Here is a 25,551-nt window from a genome sequence, read left to right on the forward strand (position 1 = left end):
GTTCATATTTATTTATTTATTTATTTAATTTCTTACATACATGACAATAGTGGAGTTCATTACATTCATAATTATCAATTCACAGCACAATTTTTCGTATCTCTGTATATAAAGTATGTTCACACCAAATTATGCCATTATATATGCACTCTCTCTTTTTTTCATTACAATTCTTAATACACCTTTATACCACAATTTATCATATCTCTGTTTGTATATAAGGTATGTTGACACCAAATTCACATCTTCATACATGAATTTTGTATAATCATGACCGTCTCCTTCCATTATTCTTGCTATTCCCATTCTCCTTCCCTTTCCCTCCCACCTGTATTCCCTATCAAAAGGTAATTTTCCACCCATGCTCTCCCTCTCTACTCCATTTTGAGCCACTGCCTTATATTAGAGAAAACATTCAGCATTTGATTTTTGGGGATTGGCTAAATTCACTTAGCATAATTTTCTCTAATGCCATCCATTTCCCTGCAAATGCCATAAACTTATTGTTTTCTAGTGCTGAGTAATATTCTATTGTGTATAAATGCCACAATTTTTTTTATCCATTTATCCATTGAAGGGCATCTAGGTTGGTTCCACAGTCTAGCTATTGTGAATTGTGCTTCTATAAACATTGATGTGTCTGTGTCCCTGTAGTATGCTGTTTTTAGGTATTTTGAGTATAGTCTTAGAAGAGGAATAGTTGCATCAAATGGTGGTTCCATTCCCAGTTTTCCAAGGAATTTCCATACTTATTTCCAAATTGGCTGCACCAATTTGCAGTCCCATCAGCAATGTATGAGTGTACCTTTTTCCCCACATCCTTGCCAGCACTTGTTGTTGTTTGACTTCATGATGGCTGCCATTCTTACTGGAGTGAGATGGTATCTTACAGTAGTTTTAATTTGCATTTCTCTGATTGCTAGAGATGGTGAGAATTTTTTCATGTATTTGTTGATTAATTGTATATCATCTAAGAAGTGTCTGTTCAAGTCCATGGCCCATTTGTTGATTGGATTATTTGGTTTTTTTTTTTTGTTTGTTTGTTTGTTTGTTTGTTTGTTTGGTGTTTAGCTTTTTGAGTTCTTTGTATACCTTAGAGATTAGACTATCTGATGTATGAGGTGTAAAAATTTGTTCCCAGTATGTATGTTCCCTATTCCCTTCACACATTATTTCTCTTGCTGAGAAAAAACTTTTTAGTTTGAGTTCATCCCATTTGTTGATCTTGGTTTTAGTTCTTGTGCTATAGGCATCTTATTAAGGAACTTGGGGCCTAACCCCACATTATGGAGATTAGGGTCAACTTTTTCTTCTATTAGATGTAGAGTCTCTGGTTTGATTCCTAGATCCTTGATCCATTTTGAGTTAACTTTTGTGCATGGTGAGAGATAGGGATTCAATTTCATTTTGTTGCATATGGATTTACAGTTCTCCCAGCACCATTTGTTGAAGATGTTGTTCTTTCTCCATTGCATGCTTTTTAGCAAATTTGTCTAATATAAGGTAGTTGTAATTTTGTGAGTTGGTGTCTGTGTCCTCTATTCTGTACCATTGGTCTACCAGCCTGTTTTGGTGCCAGTACCATGCTCTTTTTGTTACTCTTGCTCTGTAGTATAGTTTAAGATCTGGTATAGCAATACCACCTGTTTCACTCTTCCTGCTTAGAATTGCTTTAGCTATTCTGGGTCTCTTATTTTTCCAGATGAATTTCATAATTGCTTTTTCTATTTCTGTGAGGAATGCCTTTGAGATTTTGATCAGAATTGTGTTGAATCTATAGAGTGCTTTTGGCAATATGGCCATTTTAATAATATTAATTTTGCATATCAATGATCAAGGTATATCTTTCCATCTTCTAAAGTCTTCTTATATTTCTTTATTTAGGGTTCTATAATTTTCATTGTATAGATAGTTCACCTCTTTTGTTAAGTTAATACCCAAGTATTTTATTTTTTTGCAGATATTGTGAATGGGGAAGTTTTCCTCATTTCTATTTTCAGGGGATTTGTCACTGATATACAAGAATCCCTTTGATTTATGGGTGTTGATTTTATATCCTGCCACTTTGCTGAATTCATTTAATGGTTCTAAAAGTTTCTTAGTAGAACTTTTTGGGTCTGCTAGGTATAGGATCATATCATCAGCAAATAGTGCTAGTTTAAGTTCTTCTTTTCCTATATTTATGCCTTTAATTTCTTTCTTCTGTCTAATTGCTCTGGCTAGTGTTTCAAGAACTATGTTGAATAGAAGTGGTGAGAGAGGGAAACCCTGTCTTGTTCCAGATTTTAGAGGAAATGCCTTCAATTTTTCTCCATTTAGAATGATGCTGGCCTGAGGCTTAGCATAGACAGCTTTTACAATGTTGGGATAAGTTTCTGTTATCCCTAGTTTTTCTAGTGTTTTAAACATAAAGGGATGCTGTATTTTGTTGAATGCTTTTTCTGCGTCTATTGAGATGATCATATACTTCTTATCTCTAAGTCTATTGATGTGGTGAATTACATTTATTGATTTCTCTATGTTGAACCAGCCTTGCATCACAGGGATAAAACACACTTGATCACGGTGCATGATGTTTTCCATATGTTTTTGTGTCCAATTTGAATTTCATTGAGGATTTTTGCATCTATATTCATTAGAGATATTGCTCTGAAGTTTTCTTTCTTTGAACTGTCTTTCTCTGGTTTTGGAATCAGGGTGATATTGGCCTCATAGAATGAGTTTGGAAGTACTTCCTCTTTTTCTATTTCCTGAAATAGATTAAAGAGTATTGGTATTAATTCTTCTTTAAAGGTCTTGTAAAACTCTGCTGTATATCCATCCACTCCTGGGCTTTTCTTGGTTGATAATCTTTAGATTGCTTCTTCTATTTTCTCACATGATATTTGTCGGTTTAAGTTGTGTATATCTCCCTGACTCAATCTGGGCAGATATGACTTAAGGAATTTATCGATGCATTCACTACCTTCTATCTTATTGGAGTATGAACTTTCAAAATAATTTCTAATTATCTTCTATAACAGACTGTTGTAATATTGCCTTTTTCATCCAGTATGCTAGTAATTTGGGTTCTTTCTCTTTTTCTCCTCATTAGCTTGGCAAATGGTCTGTCAATCTTATTTATTTTTTCAAAGAACCAACTGTTAGTTTTGTCAATTTTTCAACCAAGGCATGTATATCTTGAAATCTTTATCTGACATTTTTTTATGCTGCAGCTAACAACTCCTCTATTATTGAGTTGCCCTGCATTGTTTGTGCTCATTTCCCCCTTGTTTTTCCATGATGCTCACATTTTTTTCTTGCTCTGTGTGAGTGCTGTTATTATTTACTTGTATAAATTTGTGTTGCTTTTGTATAGCTCCGAGGTCTCTCCTTTGAGATGGGAGACAATGTCTAGGGGTATTGGATTCAATTGAAATTTAAACATAAAGTCCTACTTCCGATCCTCAGTTCTCAAACACCACCAGAAACTGTATGCCTTTTATGAATCTAATGAATTTAGTTTAAATTTATGTTGATGGGCTTCCCAGTCTCTAGAATCATGAAACATATAAACTTATACTGTTTAAAATTTACACCTCCTGTGGTATTGTCATTTCAGTTCTAAAATAAATTTCACCTGACCTCTAGCTCAGCATGATAGTGCATGCATGTAATCCCAGTGACTTGGGAGTCACCAGTATCCGAAAAATTACCTCTAGAAATTAGTAACAAATATTTAGCACTACTTAAAGGTACATAAAGATAGTGTAGTATGTAAGCAGTTTTGAAAAGCCATCAGAGAAAGAAGAACAGGTGCCTGAAGGACTGAATAGTTTTGGGGCTCTAAAAAATATTTATTTTATAAGAAGCAATATAAATATAATCTAGGATATATTATATTTTCTTCTATTCTGATGAATAATAAAATATGATTTGATTTACATGTGATCTATAAAAAGTATCTCTGAAGGAAGAAGCATGCAAGGACCACAAATATAGTGATGTGTCCTCAGTAGGATGAAGTACAATTCAACTCATCATGGAAGACACTCAATAGCAGTTTTATAGGGTGATGAAGACATTAAGGAAGGAATACTTACTGTATGATCCCATTCATAAAACTTTACAAAAGTAAAAACTGACCAAATACCACAAAGAGCAACTAAAAACTGACCAAATACCACAGAGAGCAACCACTGGTTGCCTGGGAGGTGCTGTGAGAAGAGATAGAGGAAGTATTCCCACAGGGCAAAAGAGGTTTGTGGGGTGTGATGGGTTTCTTGACTTTATGTGTGGATCTTCTCAAATGTGTGAACATATCTCAATATTTGTACAGAATTTCATTCCTGGGTAGTTAATGTCTGCCAAATATCCCACAAAAGAAAAGTTATATAAAACATTGGCTACAATAGGAATCACTGGATTACATAATGAGAATCAAGGAGAGATGACACAGCTCTCTGGAAATAAGGAAGAATAGATAAAAGAACCACAGGACTCCCCATCAGATGTCAAAACTGAGATGATCAGGGTTGCACTGGCTGCCACATCACCTAAACTTCAGGTAAAGGAGACCACAACATCCTGAATGTTCAGCATCTCAAGCTAAAAAGGAGAAATGATTTATGTTTATATGGAGACATTTTCCTAGGAACATCCTGTTGTGAATGAGTCTGAGGAAAGAGGTCAAGAGGCTCCTCACTCAAAGAAGTACTAGGAGATTCAGCTGGGCCTATAGTACTGGCAGCAAAAAATGTCCAAAGTCAAGCGTGAGCAAAGCTGCTGCGTGTTTCCCTTCCTGACAGATGGCAAAAGGTGCTCTTGTCTTACTTCCCCATGAGCCTGGAGCACTGTGCAAGCACCAAGGCTGTAATCATAAGACTGAGAGAAATAGTCAGCCTCATCCTCAGGCTGAATCCCAATGATGGTAAGCAAAGCAGAGTTGCCAGACTTGGAGCCAGAGGAGCGATCAGGGACCCCTGAGGGTCGAATACTATTACCATAGATAAGGAGTTTAGGGGCTGTTTCTGGGAACTGCTGATAACAGTGTGCATCAGAGCCACCCCCAATATTGTTGCTGCTTCCAGTGCAGGAGATGGTGACCATCTCTCCTGGAGTCCCAGACAGTGAGGGCTGCTGAGTCAGCACAGACTGGGCCCAGGACTCTGAAAGAGAGAGAGACACAGAGAGGGTTATTTTTGCCTAGAAACAAGAGTAGAATCAGGATCCATATCAGAGAACTCCCACACCATATCCCTCCTCCATATCATGACACCTGTGCACTGAACAAGGAATGTGAAGAGGAGACAGGACCAGGCCATTGTGAAGATAATCCTAAGCTCTGCCTTCTGTTCCTGATACTGAGCAGAGGTTCCCCCCAGTCTCTCTCTTGCTCTCTTTATACACTGAGAAGGGGAGGGTTGATCTATACAAATTAAATCCTCCAGGCTTTCTAATTGAACCCTGGGCCCTGGTTAACATTTATGTAAACAGATGCCAATTGAGTGTGCAGGGGTGGAGTTGGGTTTGCTCATTGGTGTGGGAGATCACAGCTGTGATCTCTATCATGAGAGCACCAGGCAGAGCCAGGTGGCTTATTACAGTTCTGGTTCCTTTACAAACCCTCTTAACTGGTCTGCAGTGCCCCTTATTGCCCAAGCCCATACAAATCATCATGTGACATTCCAGAACTCCTGAGAGAGTCTTGCATTCCCACTGAATATGCAGGTGTGTGAGCCCCTTCTGTGGCCTCCCAGTACCTCAGAGAGGCCATCTTGATTTTCTCAGACTCTTCATGGCAAACTTATGCATAGTTCACTTGACACCTCACTGTAAAGGTCTAAGATGGTGTCTCTGATATAAATTCTTCTCAGATCAGGAGTAAGCAGGTAAACATAATGTTTCTGGTTTTATTAATTTGCAGGGTACCATCATGTTTATCTAACAAAAAACTTTGTTTCAGGGGTCCTTTCACCTTGGACTTGGCAAGAAACTGAGTTGTGAAATCTTATGAATTACCACTCAGAAGGTACTTGTATGCATGTTTTCAATCTTTCTCAGTTCATATTTGTAATCCTTATTGCTGGAATGTGACTGAGGGTTGTGAATATCAGTCAGTCCCAGCCATATAACACTTCAGCCACCATTGGCTACATGGAATGCCACAGGGACTGTAGACCCTGAAAGGGCTGAAATTGCAGGACTTGTTAATGTTTTGAGTCATGGATGAAAATGTCTTGTTTCCTAGCCAGTGGCAATGATGCAGGTTGTCTGGGCATGAATATCAGCCTTTTCTTCATATTTGTTCAATATGATTTAGTGTATTTCACAAGTGTGAAAAAATTCTACCTAAAGAATTTTTTATAATGTTTCATTTCTTTTTTTATTTTAATTTTTAAATTTTTATTTACTATATATTTTATTACTATTTGTTCTTATTAGTTATAGATGACACTAGAATGTATTTTAACATATTATACACACATGGAGTATAACTTTCAATTTTCCAATTGTACGTGATGTATAATTACATTGGTCATGTGCTCATATATGAACATAGGAAAGTAATGTCTGACTCATTCTACTATCTTTCCTATTCCCAACCCCCCTCACTTCCCTTCATTATCCTTTGTCAATACACAGTACTTTTATACTTCCTTATACACCTGCCCTTATTGTGAGTTAACATACACATATAAGAGAGAATATTCACCCTTTGTTTTTTTGGCTTATTTCATACAGCATGATAGACTTCAGTTCCATCTATTTACCAGCAAATACCACAATTTTCTTTCTCTTTATGTCTGAATATTCTTCCATTATTTATATATACCACATTTTCTTTATCCATTTATCTATTTAAGGGCACATAGGCTTTTTCCATAGTTTATACACTGAGAAATAACCTGCTATAAATATTGATGTGCCTGTCTCACTATAGTATGCTCTTCTTAAGTCCTTTGTGTATAAACTTAGGAGTAGGATAGCTGAGTGAAATTGTGGTTCCATTGCAAGCTTTCTGAGACTCTCCATATGGCTTTCCAGAATAGTTGCACCATTTTGCATTTCTACTACCAATGTGTGAGTGTACCATTGTCAAATTTATTTTTGCTTGTATTCTTGATAATAGCCATAGTGACTGGAGTGAGATGGTATCTCAGTGTATTTATAATTTGAACTTCTCTAACTGCTAGAGATGTTGAATATTTTTTCATGATTTTGATTGTTCCAGATCCCAAGTAGGTAACAAGTGCTATTCTGGAGCCTAGAAACTTTCATACTTAAGAATCTAACTCACCTCATGGTAGGTTGGTACTCTCAACTCCAGCACAATTTAAATATATACTGAAATAAAAATCAAGCAGCTATGTTTACTTCAGTGAGAAGAGAAATTGTGAACATTACTAAATCTAATATTTGTTTTATATTTATGAAAGTGATGGTATAGAGATTAGAAAATATAACAATTTAAAATGCATTATTTTAAAATGAACTATATGTACATTATCAAGTTATTCAAATTTATAAAATTTTAATATATTAAATATTAATCATTATCTACTCCTTTCTCATTCTTTCTTTTCTCTGTAAGGAACAGACAATTATATGTCACCTTGAGATATTTTGTTGTTTTAATTAAAATTTATATTTCCACCTTCACATGTTTCTCTCAACTGCAATGAATGTTAATGTTCTGGAGATTTTTCCTTTACACAGAACAAGCTTCACTTGCCCTTCATTTAAAAAAGAGCAATACCAAAAGGTCCTTCTACATACTGCAGATCAGAAAGTTTAATTATCCTCTTCTTCATGAGTGTACTCATCTCCACCAGCACATACAGAGTTTTCTTTTAATTATCTTCTCTATTTACCTCCAATTATAAACTCAGAAATTTTGAACTCTTTACACCAAGAAACATGAAACTAATTATATAAAATGGCCAATGTTTCAGAAAGAAAATTGAAGATAGAAAATAAGCACATGCTGGTGCAACTGCAAATAAGTGCAATCACTCCACAAAGCAATATGAAGATTCCTTAGAAAGTTTGGAATGGCATATAATTTGACCCAGTTATCCCACTCCTTGGCCTATACCCAAAAGACACAAAACCAAAATACTACAGTGACTCAGTCACATTAATTTTTATAGAAGCTCAATTCACACTAGCCAAGTTATGAAACCAACTCAGGCACCTTTCAAAAGATGAATCAAAAAATTATGATATATATATATATACACACAATGGGATATTACTCAGACATATAGAGATATGAAATTATGGCATTTGCTGGTAAATGAATGCAACTGGAGACTATCATGCTAAGTGATGTAAGCCACTCCCAAAACAACAAAGGCCAAATGTTCTCTGTGATATGTGGATAAACTTATAGCAACTGAAAGTAGGGAGAAGAATTGAAGTTCATTGAATGGACAAAGGGGAATAAAGGTAAGGGAAGTGGATTGAGAAAATAATAAAAAGTAGATTGAATTGGACAAATCTTTTATTTCTTCATATATGAATAAATGACCAGTGTAACTCCACATCATATTCAACCATAAGAATAGGAGAAAAATTGTAGTGTGCTGTTCCCCGTATGTATATGTCAAGATATATTGCCGCAGTCCGGCTGGGAAAAATAACCAGGAGGTGACAAGCAACTTGAAGGTTGAAGCAGGAACTGCTTTATTGCAGAAAGTGGTATATATACCTAACTGATTACACACAGCTTGACTCAATTAGCATCATCCAGTTACAGCAATCAGCCAATAAGGAATCCCTACCATCTTAATGGCTTGGTGGCGTTGCCTCACAAACCACTCCTCCTGGCAAACTGCCAGGTGTCATTTTGACTTGATTTGCAGTCCCCAACAGTATATGTTGTCAGACATATGTAAACACAACAAATAAAACAAAGAAAATAAGCACATTCTAATAATAGATTAAGTTTAGTGTAATTTCACTAAACAATCTATTATTAGAATATGAATATTCAAGTAGCAATGAAATAAGATACACATTCATGGGATGATTTAATTTTCCACAAACATATTTTTTGTGAAAATAAACATATACTAAACCTGTATATTCACTGTGAATCCAGGTGCCTGAAGGTGAAGTTGAAATAAAAATGAATGATGACTTAGGCTCAGCTAGCATAAACTCATCCATTCCCTAAGTCCGATCTGTGGATTACTGCATAGACACAGGCATACACTGGTTATTCATAGGAAGAATGAACCACTTAAAAGAGGATATTAGCCTACCATTATACTTCTTTCCTTCATTAATTTAAACTCATTTAAAGATCTTTGATTATGAAGATATAGGATTTTAAATGCACACTATTCTTTCAACTAGGCTTCATAATATGTCAAAAGTAAAATAAATCAATTTTATTGTTATGTTCTAAGGCTTTGAAATATTGAAATTGGAAATTAAGTTTAGAAAATATTTTACATGGGGCAAGACAACTTATTTTTCAAATATTATTCTTACTGCTTCCACTTGGAGCAGAACATCTGAATTCTATTATTAGCATGGACAGTTTACATGAGTCTATGAATAAGTAGTTTTAAAAAAAATATGCAAATAAAGAGACAAAATATAACAAGCCCTTACATATCAATCTACAGAGTCATCACAGATGTTTACATATTAAACTCAATGATAGTCATTTAAAGAACATGCATTAACAGAATTCAGGTCTAATTTACAAGTACAATTTCTGAGCCTAATAGGTAGATATTGATCAATGCTTAAATTTATTTCATATATCTATATAATTATGTAAAGAAAATAAAAGGAGACACAGACACAGATGCAGAAGCAGGAATGATGGCTGCTCATCCATGTTACAACATTTATTTATACCAATAGGTTACATTAGGTCATTAGTGCCATACTACATCATATTGTTTATGATATCAGGGAGGTTGCTTATTCTGCAGTTACTTTCTATAATTACAATATGCAATGTTAGGAGCTTTGTGTAGCTCTCAAAAAAGTTCATTGTCTGATGTTACTGTTAGGTGGGCAGATCCAGGAGCACTGGGGCTTGGTGAAACATTGTAGTTATCTATCAAGTAAATTTCTTTATTCCCAGGAGCTATGTATCTGAGATTAAGGTCTAGGCTGATAAGAATCTAGCACAGAACCTCCTTATGTAAGGCATTACCACAGTAGCTATACATTGCACATGTATTAGTTATCTTACTAGTTCCTAATATAAACTACAGGGCATTCTAAGGGTGAACAAAACAGTATCTGTTGTCCCTCAGGAGTTTTCTCATCAGAGGAATGCTTTCCTGTTTATTTCCATGGTCAGAATTCATACATAATTCTGTATAATTTATAATTGAAAAAAAATATATATGTTATATATTGAAATATATAGATATTATGGGTTGTCCTCTTGATGGGTTTCAACTTCTGTACCATATCTCTTTACTAATGATAATTTACAATTTTATTACTTTTAGATTTAATATATATTTTTGTAATTTTTTTTGGTTTTATTTTTTACAGTTTCTATGAGTATTATGTAATGGGAAGGAAATATGGTGTTCCACTATTGTATACTAGAATCTGATGTTTTATTGTATAAACAATGAGTTTCTTAACTACCACAGTAAAGTGACATAAACCTGGAACCACTACAGATGAGGGTTTTGTCCCAATTGCTCACTTGGTTGTTTCACTGTCATAAGTACTAATTACATATACAGGACCATAATAATTGGCTTGTCCTCAAACTGCAGTCTAGAGTTTTACATTGAGACACCTATGTATCTAGAAATTCAATTGAGGAACTCAGGACCCATGTGTTTCTCTGATTCTGATTAATAGTGCTCAGATACAAGTCCTGCTAATGCCAGTACATATTTTCTCTACCAACTGTTCAGAGTGCAGGGGAGTCTGGGTGTTGATCCCCAGATGCAGACAAGGGGAGTTACCAAGTTGACTTAGGCAAAGAGAGTTAATCTGCAAGCATAGACCCATCAGAGTGAAGGGCAGAGGCAGGGGTCATTGACTTGGCTATTCAAGACAGAGTGTAAAGACTCAGGTTAGGGGTCTACCTGGGAATTCTGAGGCCTGTACCTACCTATGCATTGAGAGAAGAGCAAAAGGAGGAAAGGAGTCCAGGCCTTGGTGGACACAGCCACTTATTAGGCTTCACATGGATAGATCCACTGCAAACCTCCCTAACCAGTTCTATTGGCCTCCCAGAGTTGGGGCTGCCCATGAAATATGTTTCTACCACCTGTGTAGGGCGTGGCTGCCTGCTTCCTGGTTTTGGGGCCTGTACATGTGGCTGGGATGGCTCCTGGCAATCAGCCAGGAGGCAGTGCTGTGGGTGGTTGTAGGGTGAGGCTGCCTGCTTCCTGATCTTGAGGCTGCACATGTGGCTGGGATGGCTCCTGGCAATCTATGTGATGGAGGAGGCAGACCACCTCCAGGATAGGTCCAGGATTCTTCCATCCTCGTGGACAGCTCATGTCTTCCCTTACAAACTATGGGGTGGGTATATATGTGAACTTGCTCCACCCCTCTAACCTTATTGGTTCTTGTGTAGTATATAAGCTGTGTGTACTTCCTTATTAAACAAGATCCAGCTTTGACTGTTTCTCCCTGGCACATCTGATTGTCCTCCTGGGAGGAAGGGCTGGGGTGGACGGCCAGTCGACCTACTTTTCTTGGCTTGTCCTGGCATGCTTTTCACGCTTCTCCCACTGGTCAGGAGGAGATGGGGGCCAAAAACCCTGACACACCTGTTTCTACCCCATGTGTACTCCCAGGGTATGGATCCTTTACCAAGGGAGGGTGGCATGATGAACTAACTTACTTAATAATTGGGGCTTAAGAGGAAACTACTTCTAGGACCACACCAATATCTATGTGCAATAGGACTCTACCCATGTGTACATCTGTGTAGATTCCTAAGGTGACTTTTGCATTGACCAGAACATGTTTAACCAGAATTGTATATCATTATATCTCATATTAGAGCATCTGCTCTGGAGAAATTGTAAGACAAAATTGGGAAAAAGATATTGGGAAGAGGGTATTTGTTGGTGTATGATGAAAGATAAGAACAAAGGAAATAGAAAAGAGGTGAATTTCCAAGCACCTCTTAGGTAAAAAACCTGGGCATAATGAACCTCTCTTATGGGAGAGGAATAGGTAGCTCAAAGAACAAGATGAGGGAACAGTAACAGTTTAGTTCAGGTTCACACAGTGAGGACAGGTGGAAGAGCAGGTCAGAGGACAATTCATTGTACACTTGTCACATTGTGACCATGGTATAAAAAGGTGGAAATTACTTAGTAATTTGAGGGACAATCCCTGCTGAGGGAATCATCCACTTCCAATAGGAATAATGCTGAAGTTAAATTAACCTCTAATTAGGGAATTAGATGAGTCACTCATTTTTTTTACTCATTTATTCTTTAAGAATGAATGAGATGCTTTATATACATCAGTAAATAGAGATATGAAATGAATTTAGAGAGTGGTCCCAGGTCATGGTAGCAGCAGAAGCCAGGCACAAGAGAGGTGGAATTTCCCAAAAGGATACTCCAGGCCTGAGAAACTCCTCCTCATACAGGTTGGAAAGAGGGGTATCTCAGTAGTTGCAGGGCCTTCAAGTATAAAGGCCTTCAAAGCCTTGAAAGTCCTCAGCTTTGGCTTCATGTTGGGGCCAGGTATGGGAGTAGAAAGAGGGGAATAGGCACGGCCCCTGTCCTGAGAGTGAATGCATCACCAAAGCTGGTTGCAGCAACCCAGGAAGTACCCATCACACATCTTACAGGAAACCCTATTGGAGCCAGATTTGATGTCTGGCTTCTGCCCTTGGCTGGCTCCAGGCAATCATGACTTCTGGGGTAACTAGTGCAGGGTTCTTCTGTGGGAACTAGTAGCCTTCTAATTGGCACCCAGGTTCCAGGAGCCACTCAGCCTGCAGATTCTCTCTTAGCCCTGCCTGTGGTCAGAGGATCTTCCTAAACAATTGTTCCTCCCCCTGCTCCTGTCACAAGTGTCAGAACTGTGATCCGAAGGTAATATTCCCCCAACAGATATTTTTCAATTTTTCTTTTCCTTCCAATACATTATATTTTTAATTTTTTTTGTAGTTATAGATGGACATAATGACTTATTTTTTATGTTTATTTTTATGTGGTGCTGAGGATCAAACCCGGTGCCTCACTCATACTAGGCAAGCACACTGCCACTGAGCTGCAGCCTTAATCCATTATCTTATCTAACTTTTGCATCTTATTTTCACAGCTTTCAAAATAGAAAAAAAAATTAGCTCAGAGAGAAAAATAACTTAAGGGAAAAAACAGGAAAACTTATTCTTGTTTCCTTGATTGATATAAATTTGTACAAATTCAGTGTAAGATTTAATAAAAATAATAATTAAAATATAGCATCAATATGTATGTGAATATATTTAAATGTAGGTAGGTAAATTTACTTACTGTATGTGTCATATAATCATGCATGTGTATGTGTCATATAATCATGCAATGTTTTTCATAATAGCAAATATACTGGAGATATTGGTTTGTGCTTTTGCATTATGACAGGGTTATTTTCTACTTATACTCATGAGGACTTTTTAGCAATTGTATTACTCATTTCAATCACAAAAACTTAACCTAGATTTCAAAAGGTTAGTAAAACAACCTAACATAGCAAAAATAAGCACATATCAAGAAATTTCATACACAAGTTTTCTTTCCTTCTTGTTGTCTCTTACTTCAACATAACAGTTTACAATATTTTTTTCTATTGATAAAAAAAAAAAAAAAAAAACTAACTCAAATTGAATTTTCCCACATTTCTTCTTTACCCGTTCAGCCAGTGTTGAATGCAATAGGACCTGTTTCTGTTCAGGTAAAACCTCTAGTCCTGAACATTTGTGGCCTTCATCAGGAGAGCCAACTCAGTGCATGGTAGAAGAGTGTTTGGAAGTCAGAATTCTATGGGAGATTCTAGTAATGCTGATACTGGATAATCACATGACACACTGAAGTATGCAGTTACTTATAGAACCATGGAAAGTATGCATAAGAGGAAGTTTTGCAGAAGTCTCCCTCATTTTTGGCTAATGTTTACAATTAGATAATGTTTTTTGCAATGACTTGATATTTTCAAATAATTTTCTGAATGAGTTAGAGATTCTTAGATGAAATATGGGAATAATTTAGAAATTGATGATGAGGGTGATTGAATATTAATCACAAATCCCCACAAATAAGTTTATTATATGTATTTATAAAACCCAAATTGTATTATGTTATAATCATAACAAAATAAGAAAGGCAATTTTGCTTTTATAAGTTGAAAGAAAATTAAGTACTAACTTGAGTCATAATCAAATCAATGTATGAGAGTACTAATGATTATTTGTTAATATTTTAAATGAGAAGCATCTTAAATATAAGGGATCATTCTCTGAATCTTCCTGATCATATTGGAGAAGAGTTCTCTGATCCTTGTCCCAACCAAAGAGAGAGAGTGGAAGCCTGGTGTAGGAGAAGACACACTGACAAATGGATACACACTGGGAGAGACAGAGTGAGGTACACGGTATGAACCACTGGTAGAACAGAAGTCATGCAGCATCACCTTCACATGAAAGTGTTGAACATTTTCACCCTCTCACTCTCTTTCTACCCTGTAAAGTATGAGATATTCTGAACATGCAAAGAGGTTTTGGTTGTACCTCCCTGGAGGTTTAGATTACTGTGTGAATACCCATATTGAGGGTGCAGTAATAATCAGCCTCATCATTAGTCTGAGCCCCTGTGATGGTGAGAGCAGCTTTCTTTGCAAGAATGGAACTAGAGAATAGATTATGAAATCCAGAGGGGCAGATGTTTGTGCTTGAGATAAGTGTGTAGGAAGCATGTCCTGGCAAATGCGGGTGCTAGCTGGGGTAGTGACTGAAGAGACTAACCCAGAGCAAAGGCCACAGGTGAGTGTCCATGTCCCACCCGGTGACACAGAGAGTGAGAACTCATGGATCACAGTGGTCTGATAATCCACCACTAAAATCAACAAGAGAGGCAGTTATAGTTATGAAGAAAAATGTTCCCCTGAGACACTGTTCTTATGTAGGCACCCCAAGGATGCATTTCACCTCCCCTAACCTGAATCAGAAGAGAAGAAAATCACTTAAATTATCCAGTCAATGATGGAGATCTTCCAATGAATTTGGTGCACTCACACTAGTCACTTTAAGTTTGGTGTCCCCTGGAGGAGATCATGAAGAGTCAGATCCTGGGAATTCACATAGATCACTGAGTACAGGGGGCCTGACATGAGTTTAGTTGATGACTTTCCCCAGATCAGGTTCTTTACACTACTTCAACTCAGGCATAAATTTCACCTCTAACGATTCAGAGATGGAATAAAAACAAGGGTGAATTCTCCAGGTCTACCTAATTCATGGAATTTATTGCAAACCCAGTCCTTCCTGGTGAACATTTCTTTCCTGCTCATAAATAAATATTGTTTTCCCTTGAGTCATCTGTCAGGACTTTCTTCCTCAGATCTAATTGTACAGATGGCAGAATCATACTGGTCATAGAGTCATCTATATACATACAGCAATCATAATGTCTATTCTATTCTGCTGCCCTGCCTATCCCCCCTACTTCTCCCCTCCCCTCCCATCATTTCTCTCTATACAATCTAATGTGACACACTTTTTTTTTCTTTTTCTCCTCACAAAATCATACATTTATTCTGTATAACGATGAGGGTCTCCTTCCATCTTCCGTGCAACTCCCCTTCTCCCTCTTTTTCCTTCCCACCTCTCTTCCTATTTAGTGGTAGTCTTCTTCTCATGCTCTTCCTCCCAATCACATTATTAGTCACCCCCTTATATCAGAGAAGACATTGGCTTTGTTTTTAGGGGTTGGCTAATTTCACTTAGCATAATCTGCTCTAATGCCATCCATTTCCCAGCAAATGCCATGATCTTGTTAGTTTTTAGTGCTGAGTAATATTCCATTGTGTATAAATGCCATATTTTTTTAATTCATTCATCTATTGAAGGGCATCTAGGTTAGTTCCACTTTCTAGCTATTGTGAATTGTGCTGCTATAAACATTGATGTGGCTGTGTCCCTGTAGTATGCTCTTTTTAGGTCTTTTGGGTGTATTCCAAGAAGGAGAATAGCTGGGTCAAATGGTGGTTCCATTTTCAGCTTTCCAAGGAATCTCCATATTGATTTCCAAATTGGCTGCACCAATTTGCAGTCCTACCAGCCATTTATGAGTGTACCTTTTCCCCACGCATCCTGGCCAGCACTTATTGTTGTTTGAATTCATAATGGCTGCCATTCTTATTGGAGTGAGATGGTATCTTAGAGTAATTTTAATTTGCATTTCTCTGATTGCTAGAAATGGTGAGCATTTTTTTCATGTATTTGTTGATTGATTGTATATCCTCTTCTGAGAAGTGTCTGTTCAAGTCCTTGGCCCATTTGTTGATTGGGTTATTGGTTTTTGTTGTTGTTGTTGTTTAACTTTTTGAGTTCTTTGTATACTCTAGAGATTAGAGCTCTATCTGATGTTTGAGGGGTAAAAATTTGTTCCCAGGATGTAGGCTCCCTATTCACTTCACATATTATTTCTCTTGCTGAGAAAAAACTATTTAGTTTGAATTTATCATAATTGTTGATTCTTGGTTTTAACTCTTGTGGTATAGGTGTCTTATTACGGAATTTGGGGCCTGCACCCACGTGATGAAAATTATGGCCAACTTTATGTTTTATTAGACACAGAGTCTCTGGTTTCATTCCTAGCTCCTTAATTCATTTTGAGTTTACTTTTGTGCATGGTGAGAGAAAGGGATTCAATTTCATTTTGTTGCATATGGATTTCCAGTTCTCCCAGTACCATTTGTTGAAGATGCTATCCTTTCTCCATTGCATGCTTTTAGCACTTTGTCTAATATAAGGTAGTTGTAATTTTGTGGATTGGTCTCTGTGTCCTCTATTCTGTACCATTGGTCTACTGCCAGTTTTGGTACCAGTACCATGCTGTTTTTGTTACTATTGCTCTATAGTGTAATTTGAAATCTGGAATCACGATACCACCAGTTTCACTCTTCCTGCTTAGAATTACTTTAGCTATTCTGGGTCTCTTATTTTTCCAGATGAATTTCATGATTGCTTTTTCTATTTCTGCAAGGAATGACCCTCTGAAGCCAGGTTTGTGGGGAGCTCCCTGGAGAGTTCCAGAGACAGGAGTCTTCTACTAATTGAGTCCTGGAGACTCTCTCAAACAGCCTCAGTGGATCCCAGGATTGAGAATGCAGACACAGACAGTAACAGCACAAGGCTTGGGAACCAACTGTATTCATCAGTTATGTGGCTTTAGGACTAGTGGAACTGCAGAATTTGAGAGAATGTGGGATATTCTTCCCAATATAAAAAAAATAATAAAATCATGTTCATCATACTTGAAAATAAAATTAAGAATATTTATGATCAAATTACTGTGTACATCTCTAACATTTTTAAAACACTTTCACTTTTTAAGATGATTAAAAATGCTAGATGAGGATAATTGGGCAGTTAAGAAATGAAACTCTTAATTTCTTTGTGAAATAAGATTTTCTTTTAAAAATATGATGTTCTTTATTTCAAACTAAAACACAATTTCTAAACTGTTCATAATTACATTATTAAATTTTTATTTTTATTATTGTTTCCTTCCAAAATTTTCAATTTTTTAATGTTTTAAGGGATCCACTCTTATTAGGAATACAGATTCATATTAAACTATGTTATGGCTAATAGTTAAGTGTATCATATAGTTGTCCATACATACATATGATTATGTGTGTATGTGAGTTGTGTGTGTGTGTGTGTATGGGAGAGAGAGAGATAATACTAAGATAAAGAGTGTGATCTGAAATTTACGTGAGAAAGAAATTGAAAGCCTAATTTTAATACATAAAATTCTATTATGTCAGTTTTTATCCTTTTCATTAGAACTTACTAAAAATGACAACAAATTATTCAGATGCAATAAAAACAAGAAAAACAATGGGTTCAAGTATTTATCACACATTTAAATAGAGATGAATTGGAAAATCACAGTGACCAGGAAGTAATCCAAACCTCTGCAGTGATCCCTGAGTTACCACTGAAGTTGTCTCAGTTATTCTCATGAAACCATGAATCAACAGTTTTTTTTCCTGGGATGTCTGGTAGCAATAAGGAGCCAAAGGCAAAAGGATTAATAGGAAACTTGGAAGAAAGAAAATCTCAGGGTACTATGGGAACAAGTGCCTGTAGTACTGCATACATGGCATACATTACAGGTGTCTGAGTTGCAAATCACTCCCCTGGGCCAGGTGTGTGAGCAGCAAAATTCTTACCCCATAGGCTCAGCTCTGGGAATGAGGCTGCTTTTTTCAGTCCCTGTATTTACTCCATTGTCCACTCTTTGATTGGTCACTGCAGGGACAGTTCACCAGAAATTGTATTGGTGGCTGCCTGAAATCTGCTTAGCTAATGCCTGAATATATATACATGGTAACTGTGCAATAAAAGCAGATCTGCGTCCTGCTTGGTCTCTGAAGATCTTGATTTGTGGTTTGCAGCCACATTCCCCTTACTCTGTTCCATGCACCTCCTCACTGGATGAGAGAGAGCCCACACTGGGTACTAGGAGCTCATGTCAGCAAAACAAAATCAGCTCCATTGTGGATGGAGGTGGTACTGCTTGATCCTGGTAAGAGTTTAAATTGAGCTGTGTATTTTGTCCCTGAAAGATTGTACTGATATATGCTGCACACTGTAGAAATTCATATTGATTAGTTCCATTGAAATTCCAGTGAAGTGTGTTCTATGATTCAATCTTTCTACCCTAGGTGACTCTAGTCCCAATGCTGAGAGCTCAGAAGTGATCACTCTGATTGTGACATCTGCCATTGTCTCATAAGTTTTTTACCTGTCCACCCTTCACAGTCCATGTTCAACATCCTTCATAGACGTCAAAAAAAAAAAAAAATCCTCCTATTTTTAACCCAAATTCTTCCTATTTGTCAAGGCAAGTCTTTCTCAGTCTAACATGAATTCTACTTCCTAACATACTGCTAAACTGTGGGGGAGTGTCTGCCAAAGTTCTATACATAGTGACATTCTTCCAGGGTAGTAGTACCAGTAGTTACTACCTGATGATAGTACTGTGTAAAGATATTAGGGCCTTATTAGAGAGCCTTCAGCCATTGGAGGCATGTCCACAAATGTAGTGCTTATACACCCCACTTTTCCCCCCACCTCTCTCTAGTTCTCTCAACTTCCTAAAATAAGAGGTGACCATTCAGCTTGGCTCATCCTTCCCCATCTTACTGAAGCCAGAATAAGAGAAACAGTCAGTATAGATAGGTAAATCAAGTCAGGTCAGATAGAATCAGGCCCATTTTGAGTGAGTTTCGCAAGTTCGAGACTGTCCCTTGAGGGATTGAAATGTTAATTCCTTTAGAGCCCTTCCTCCACCCTTATCAAGAACCTGCCCCTGTTCTATCCTGTTTCCAAGGTAACCTATCCCAAGGATTGCCCCTCCCTACAAGGAGCTATAAGGTTGTAAATGTGTCCTTGACTGCTCCATCCTGCCTTTCCATTTCAGCCCACCTGTTTCTACCTTTTGGGCATCCCACCCAGCATTCCTGGGCCTAGTCACATACAAAGGAAGGAGAAAGATAAAGGGAAGAGGGCAGGAGAACAAAGGAAGCCTAGGACACATAAAAAGGGCAGAAAACCTTGCTTTTTGGGATACCAGGATACCAAGGATGGCCACATTTTTCCTCCTGATGGAAGTCTTTGATACCCCTCTTTAAATAAACCCTGCTTTATATGCTTGCTTCAGCATGCTTCTCTAATGTTCTAACTTCAACATGTGAGGAAGCAGGACTCATCACCAATAACAAGCAGAATCGTTATTGTACCTTCACGAGTGTCCCAATCATTTGGAACTAATAATTCCAGTCTTAAACCTCCATATTCATGAATCAAAATAAACCTCTCTTTACCTTATATGTATCCTACATTGTCTATGTTTTTTTAATTAAAACCAAGTCAACTAATACTGAAAATCTTTGCATTTTTTTAATAAATTAAAGAGTCTCTTTGACTTCTTATTTTCAGTATTGAGATCTACACTTGTCTGATTTCTTGTTATTTTCTCTCCAGAGAGTTTTCTTGCTTATTTCTTCATCTAAATTTGTTCCTGCTTTGTGACCATTGTTCATTCTGCTTGAACAATAGGCCCAAGCAATCAGATTATGATAGAATAAAATAGGAAGCAAGGTTATGTGTTAGATCCCAGTATTCTTATGACTCTTGGGTCCCAGGTGTAGGAATGTGACACTTCCGTGATGATACCTTCTGCAGAGGGCTGTGAAGCCAGTACTTCCCTGTAAGGTCTGGTGCAGAGCCCTGTCATGAGTAGTCCAACATTGCCCCCTGCTGGCCTCTGATTCCTGTCAGAGATTCTGAAAAGATAATCTGACTAGAGTAAATGGACATTTTCATTTTTGGTTTTATTTCCCTGATGGTAAAACCACCTGGTGTTTTTTCCTGAGAACTTTTTTTTTTCCTAATGATCTCCAGAACTCTAAATGTACTGTTTATGACCCCACATATCTTATAATTACCTGGAATTTTACTTTGCTTCAGGGAGATATTTGGGTTATTTTCAGCCTATGAACATTTTGAACAAAATTTAAAGGCTAAAGTTCAGGGGAGGTCAAAGTAGCAGTAATGCTGCTTGTATTCCTCTTACAGGTTACTTTTTATCAGGTTGCTGCATTTATGAATATCCTGTTGTGTTTTAATTTACTCCACTCTATAGGCCTTGGCTTCAAATGTCAGTTTTCCTTGTGAGAATATAATATTGTCAGGGAATGAGTTTTTTTTATGCTTGGATATGGTTCTCTGTTCTCTAATAGACGCTTAAGTGCCTACCTGAAATCCAATTTTACTTTGACTCCGATATAATGTAAGTTATTTTATTCTAGTTTATATTTTTTTCATATGTGCATTGGTATGAAATAACATTGCTATAAATATAAATTACTGTTACACTGGTGTTATTACAACATCTTAATTAAGCGGCCCTTACATCAGAGGAAAAATTCCTAATCACTTTCAATTGCTAAGAGATTCATGGATTTAAAGTGAGTAGGTTTATAAACACTATGTCCAAAAATCAGGATATTCTTTTTTCTTCTACTATTAGATATTAATTTCATTCACTTTCTAACCTTCAGAAACATCCACAGAGAGTCCTGTACTTGCCCTTTTACAATTAACTTTTCACAACTTTGCAAAGCAAAAGCTCCTCTGTTAGGGCATGCATTACTCACTCCTTCTCCAAGTCAGGCATTAGATTCTGGGAGGGAAAGATATCTGTTAAATGTTTGCATCTTAAATCCAAAAAACGTTCTCCATATACTACAGATAGTCTCAGATCATAGAAACATTCTTCTGTGGCTTCTGAATGGAACAGCTTGTCCCTTCCTGCTGCTTTATAGGCATAAAGAAAAAAAATACTCAAGTTTTTAGGTAGGTTATAGGCAAATGCTTACATAATGTTTCCAATATTGTGACTATAAACATTCACTCTGCTTTCCTTTCCCCTCTTTCTGGATTTTGTGAAAGTTTGAGTATTTCTGAGAACATAATAATTTTTAAGAATATCATCCTTCATCTAATCCTTCTCCAAGAGATGCCAGTTGCCAAGTTTGGATGTAATAGTGGAGAATTGGTGTGATGTTGATGCAGGGCACACAGATCTTTGTTCCAGGGCTGTCTCTACTGTTCATTCTCTGGCCTCAAAAAAAACACCTCATATCTCTGGCTTTGGTTCTCTACAATCTACAATGAGATTGTGTTTTAGTCAGCTTTTAATCACTGTAACCAAAATACCTTATAAGAACATCTTAGAGAAGGAAAAGTTTATTTGGGGCTCATGGTTTCAGGGTTTCAGTTCATGGATGGCCCACTCCATAGCTCCAGGCTCAAAGTGAGGCACAGCATCAAGGCAGAAGGGCCCAGCAGAGGAAAACTGCTCGGGTCATGGCAGAGTCAGAAAGCAGGATGGAGTTGGCTGCAAGAAGAACATCCCTTCCAGGGCACACTCCCAGTGACCCACCTCAAAAAACAGATATTTTTTAAAAAAATTTTCCCACCTGAGGAATATGTAAGGAAAAGCATATCTTTAGTGTTTTAACTGGGAAAAATGAACATGGGAGATTGGAGAATGTTTATTTTTCATCAGAGCATCCAAAGCTACACCAGACTGTAATCACAAGAAAATCATGCACAGTTCCCCTAAGTTCTCTGAGTTCAGGGAAGATCAGCAAAGCCTGGGAATGAAGAAGGAGATGTGAAGGGGGTAGGGGAAGCTAAACAGGAGTGTGTGTTGCTCCTAGGCAGAGACAAAGTAATGGGACACAAAGGAGTGTGATTTTTTTCTCAGTTCATCCCACATTGGAGATCTCATTGGCATTAATGATGTATCCAAATGAGAATTAAATAAAAGAGAGTGTTGGGTGGGGGTTGGAAAGTGATAATCAGCCTTTTTTAAAATTTTAAGCCTGTTTTTAGGCTGGAATCTAGTGTTACACAATGAGGTCCTACTGAAAAACTTAGGCCTGAGTTCAGACTAAATCCTTAATGGCTGCTCACTTATATATGAGGTCACAGATCTAGGTATTCTTCCAGAAAATCCTAGGTATCAATTGTCACAGTAACTTTCAAAGTTCTATAGCCCCCTGTGTAAAACAAAATGGCCTCAGGCTCTGAGGCACATTATGTGATTTTCAGGTAGAGTTACACACATGTGTTCATGTATGGGAATTTCTGCGACATGAAGGTCCACAATCAAATCTTAAACTCTGGAATTTTGAAAAGGCCCAATGAGAATTAGATGAGACAATGATGGAAGTCAGTTCCTACTGAAGCCAGATTTAAAGATAGGTAGTTAGTGTAGTTAGGTAAATTGGGTCTGATATTGAGTCTAACAAAGTAAAAGAGAGTTGAGTCTAATAAAGAAAATGGAGATCCATCTGAGTCTGGGAAATCAGAAAGCATAGCTGGGAGATTGAAATGTTAACATCCCCAAGGCCCTGGCCCATCCTAAAGAACAGTTAATGAAGCAGCTCCCAACAGATAGGGAGGTGCTAATCAATTCATCCTTGGCCCTTCCTGCCTAGATCACTCCTCCCCTGCCCCATTGGCCCACCTATTTCCAATCTTTTGGCCTTCTCTAATGCATCCCCAATCACATGCATGATAAGTGGAAATAAGAAAGATAAAGGACAGAAATATAAAGGGCTAAACAAAACAAAACAAAAACATCTTAGAATTAAGAGATGGGACTTCCTCATCCCATGGACTCCATCTGCCTTTTGGATCCCCTTCTTCCTGGGGGGGAGTCTGTTCTGCTATGCTTTAATAAAGTGTTTTACTTTCTAAATTAAACTTGCCTTTGTGTGCTTTTCTGGTGTTATTTTTCAACACTGGGGGGAAGCATGACTGTTCAAGGTTACTGGTGGAATCACTATGATGCCAGAAAAACCTACCTATGAAAGTCCACATTATCCTGAGTGCTGTCACATGAAGAAGAGTGTCATCCTTGGGACTTACCTCACTCAACTTCCCAGGAAGACTCTCAGAGTTTTCTAATCAATGGTGAAAACTCTCCTTCAGTCCCTCAGATCCCTCAAGAAAGTTTGCTGGTTTCACTCCTAAAACTTCTTACCACTTCCCTACCCCAATGGCTAACATTTCCACTTGACATGAAACCAAAAGTGCAGATACCCAGCAAGGAGCCAGGACAGCCCTGGGCCTAAAATTTCTCTGATGCTTCCATCCTCACAAAGCATTTTGCTTAGTGACTCCATATCTGAGAGCCTGTTACAGCCCAAAACACAAACAATTAAAGACAAAGAGGTGAGATCTCCTCTGAATCCTTAAGAGCAGAGACCATTCTGTGGAGGAAAGCCCACCTGCTGAAAGGTTCTCTGAATTCTGGCCAAGAATAAAGCTCATTTTCTGCTTTTTTTTCCAGCGAAAATAACTTAAATTGACAGCAAATTTGGTTGTGAAATCATATCACCATATTGATCACAAGAAAAAGTTTGAATGTTATCATATTTATTTTGTTGTTATTTAGTTTTAGGGTGATTTGGGTGTTTATTGATTTTTAGTACTCCTGAGTTATCAGAGGTTTTGATTACAAAATTTAGAGGACTTAAATATATATCTACTTAAAGGTATATATAGTATATAAGCATACTAATTTAAATTTGGTGAATATGTAAAGCCCATAACAGCAAGCAGTCTGATATTTTTATACCAAGTCCCCATCTGCCTGTGTCACTATGAAAAACATTATTGTGGCCAATGACACAGTAATACTCATGCTCATGCAGGTGACAGCCCAGAAATGAGAACAAGTGATGAATTGGTTGAGACATTGTTGAATCCAGAGAAGAGACCAGGAACCTCAGAGCCAAGTAGAATATCCGTATCTGAGTAGTTTCTAAGGAAAAATCTAGAATTGTTCCCCATCATGTGCTGATAACACTATCATTTTTCAGCAACACTGAAGACTTTGCTCAGGGTGCACATGAGTCTGACAGATGCTTCAGGAGGTGCTGAAAGGGAGGGTGGCTGAGTCAACAGAGGCTGGTCAGAGAACCTGAAAACACAGACAATCATGGGTACTGGAGTAGAAATCATATTTAAAATACTGATCATACAAACTAAAAGAATTTATATACAATGGGAGCTGTCCTGAGTCTCTAAGACCCGTCACTACCTGTGTAATAAGAGAGTAGCAAGAGTAATGAGGGTACAGGACATGGTAGACTGGTGCTTGATCTCCACAGAGAGACTTTGCTACCTTAGGCTTGCTTTATTCTCTCTGCTGCTTTCAGGCAAAGTAAGTGAGTGTTCAGATAAACTGAACTTCTTTATTCCTGTTTCCTCAAATTACATCTGATCTCTGCTTCATGAGCCATAGAGAGGATCTGAGGGGAAAGAAAACTGAGGGAGATGGCTGTTTGGAGTTTTGCCATAGGAATTGTCATAGACAGAGCAGCTATTGGAAACCTTGCACAAGATCCTGCTTTGGAGTCATCACCAGGACCTGAGAGCAAGAGGGTAAAGATCCCATTGGGAAGCACAGGAGACAGCTCAGCCTTTACTAGATTGAGGCTAGTGGGCTCAGTCAACTGTGAGAAACATCCCGATACCCATTCCACAACTCTTCTTTGACCTATTTTCAGAGGTCAGTCTTTATGGTTCTAAGAACTGAATGCTACAGAGTTTGCCCCCATCACTGGACACATATCTTTACCTGGAATGCCTAGTAATAAGTTTCACATGAGCACAATTTCATCATTATTAACATGCTGCTTGTCATTTTAAAATCATGCAGCATACAGAAGAAACAAAACAATGTTGTGAATGTGATAAGCTCTACCAAAATTCTAATCCTCAATAATTGAAACACTCTATCTGGGACATTAAAG

At 37.5% G+C, this 25,551-nt stretch overlaps 1 gene segment (V, D, J or C); it reads right to left on the minus strand.

Moving 5' to 3' along the window:
• Positions 1-4,542: 4,542 nt before the first annotated feature.
• The window catches only part of LOC124078067 (immunoglobulin lambda variable 1-40-like), a 50,831-nt gene continuing 29,822 nt past the window's right edge, over positions 4,543-25,551 (minus strand). The window contains 2 exon segments of the V gene segment in view: positions 4,543-4,587; positions 4,813-5,147. Coding sequence covers positions 4,543-4,587; positions 4,813-5,147 — 380 coding nt within the window.

Source organism: Marmota monax, unplaced genomic scaffold (assembly GCF_021218885.2).
Source record: "Marmota monax isolate L192 unplaced genomic scaffold, Marmota_monax_Labrador192_F-V1.1 WCK01_AAM20220418_F8-fsc00465, whole genome shotgun sequence".
NCBI classification, from domain to species: Eukaryota; Metazoa; Chordata; class Mammalia; order Rodentia; family Sciuridae; genus Marmota; species Marmota monax.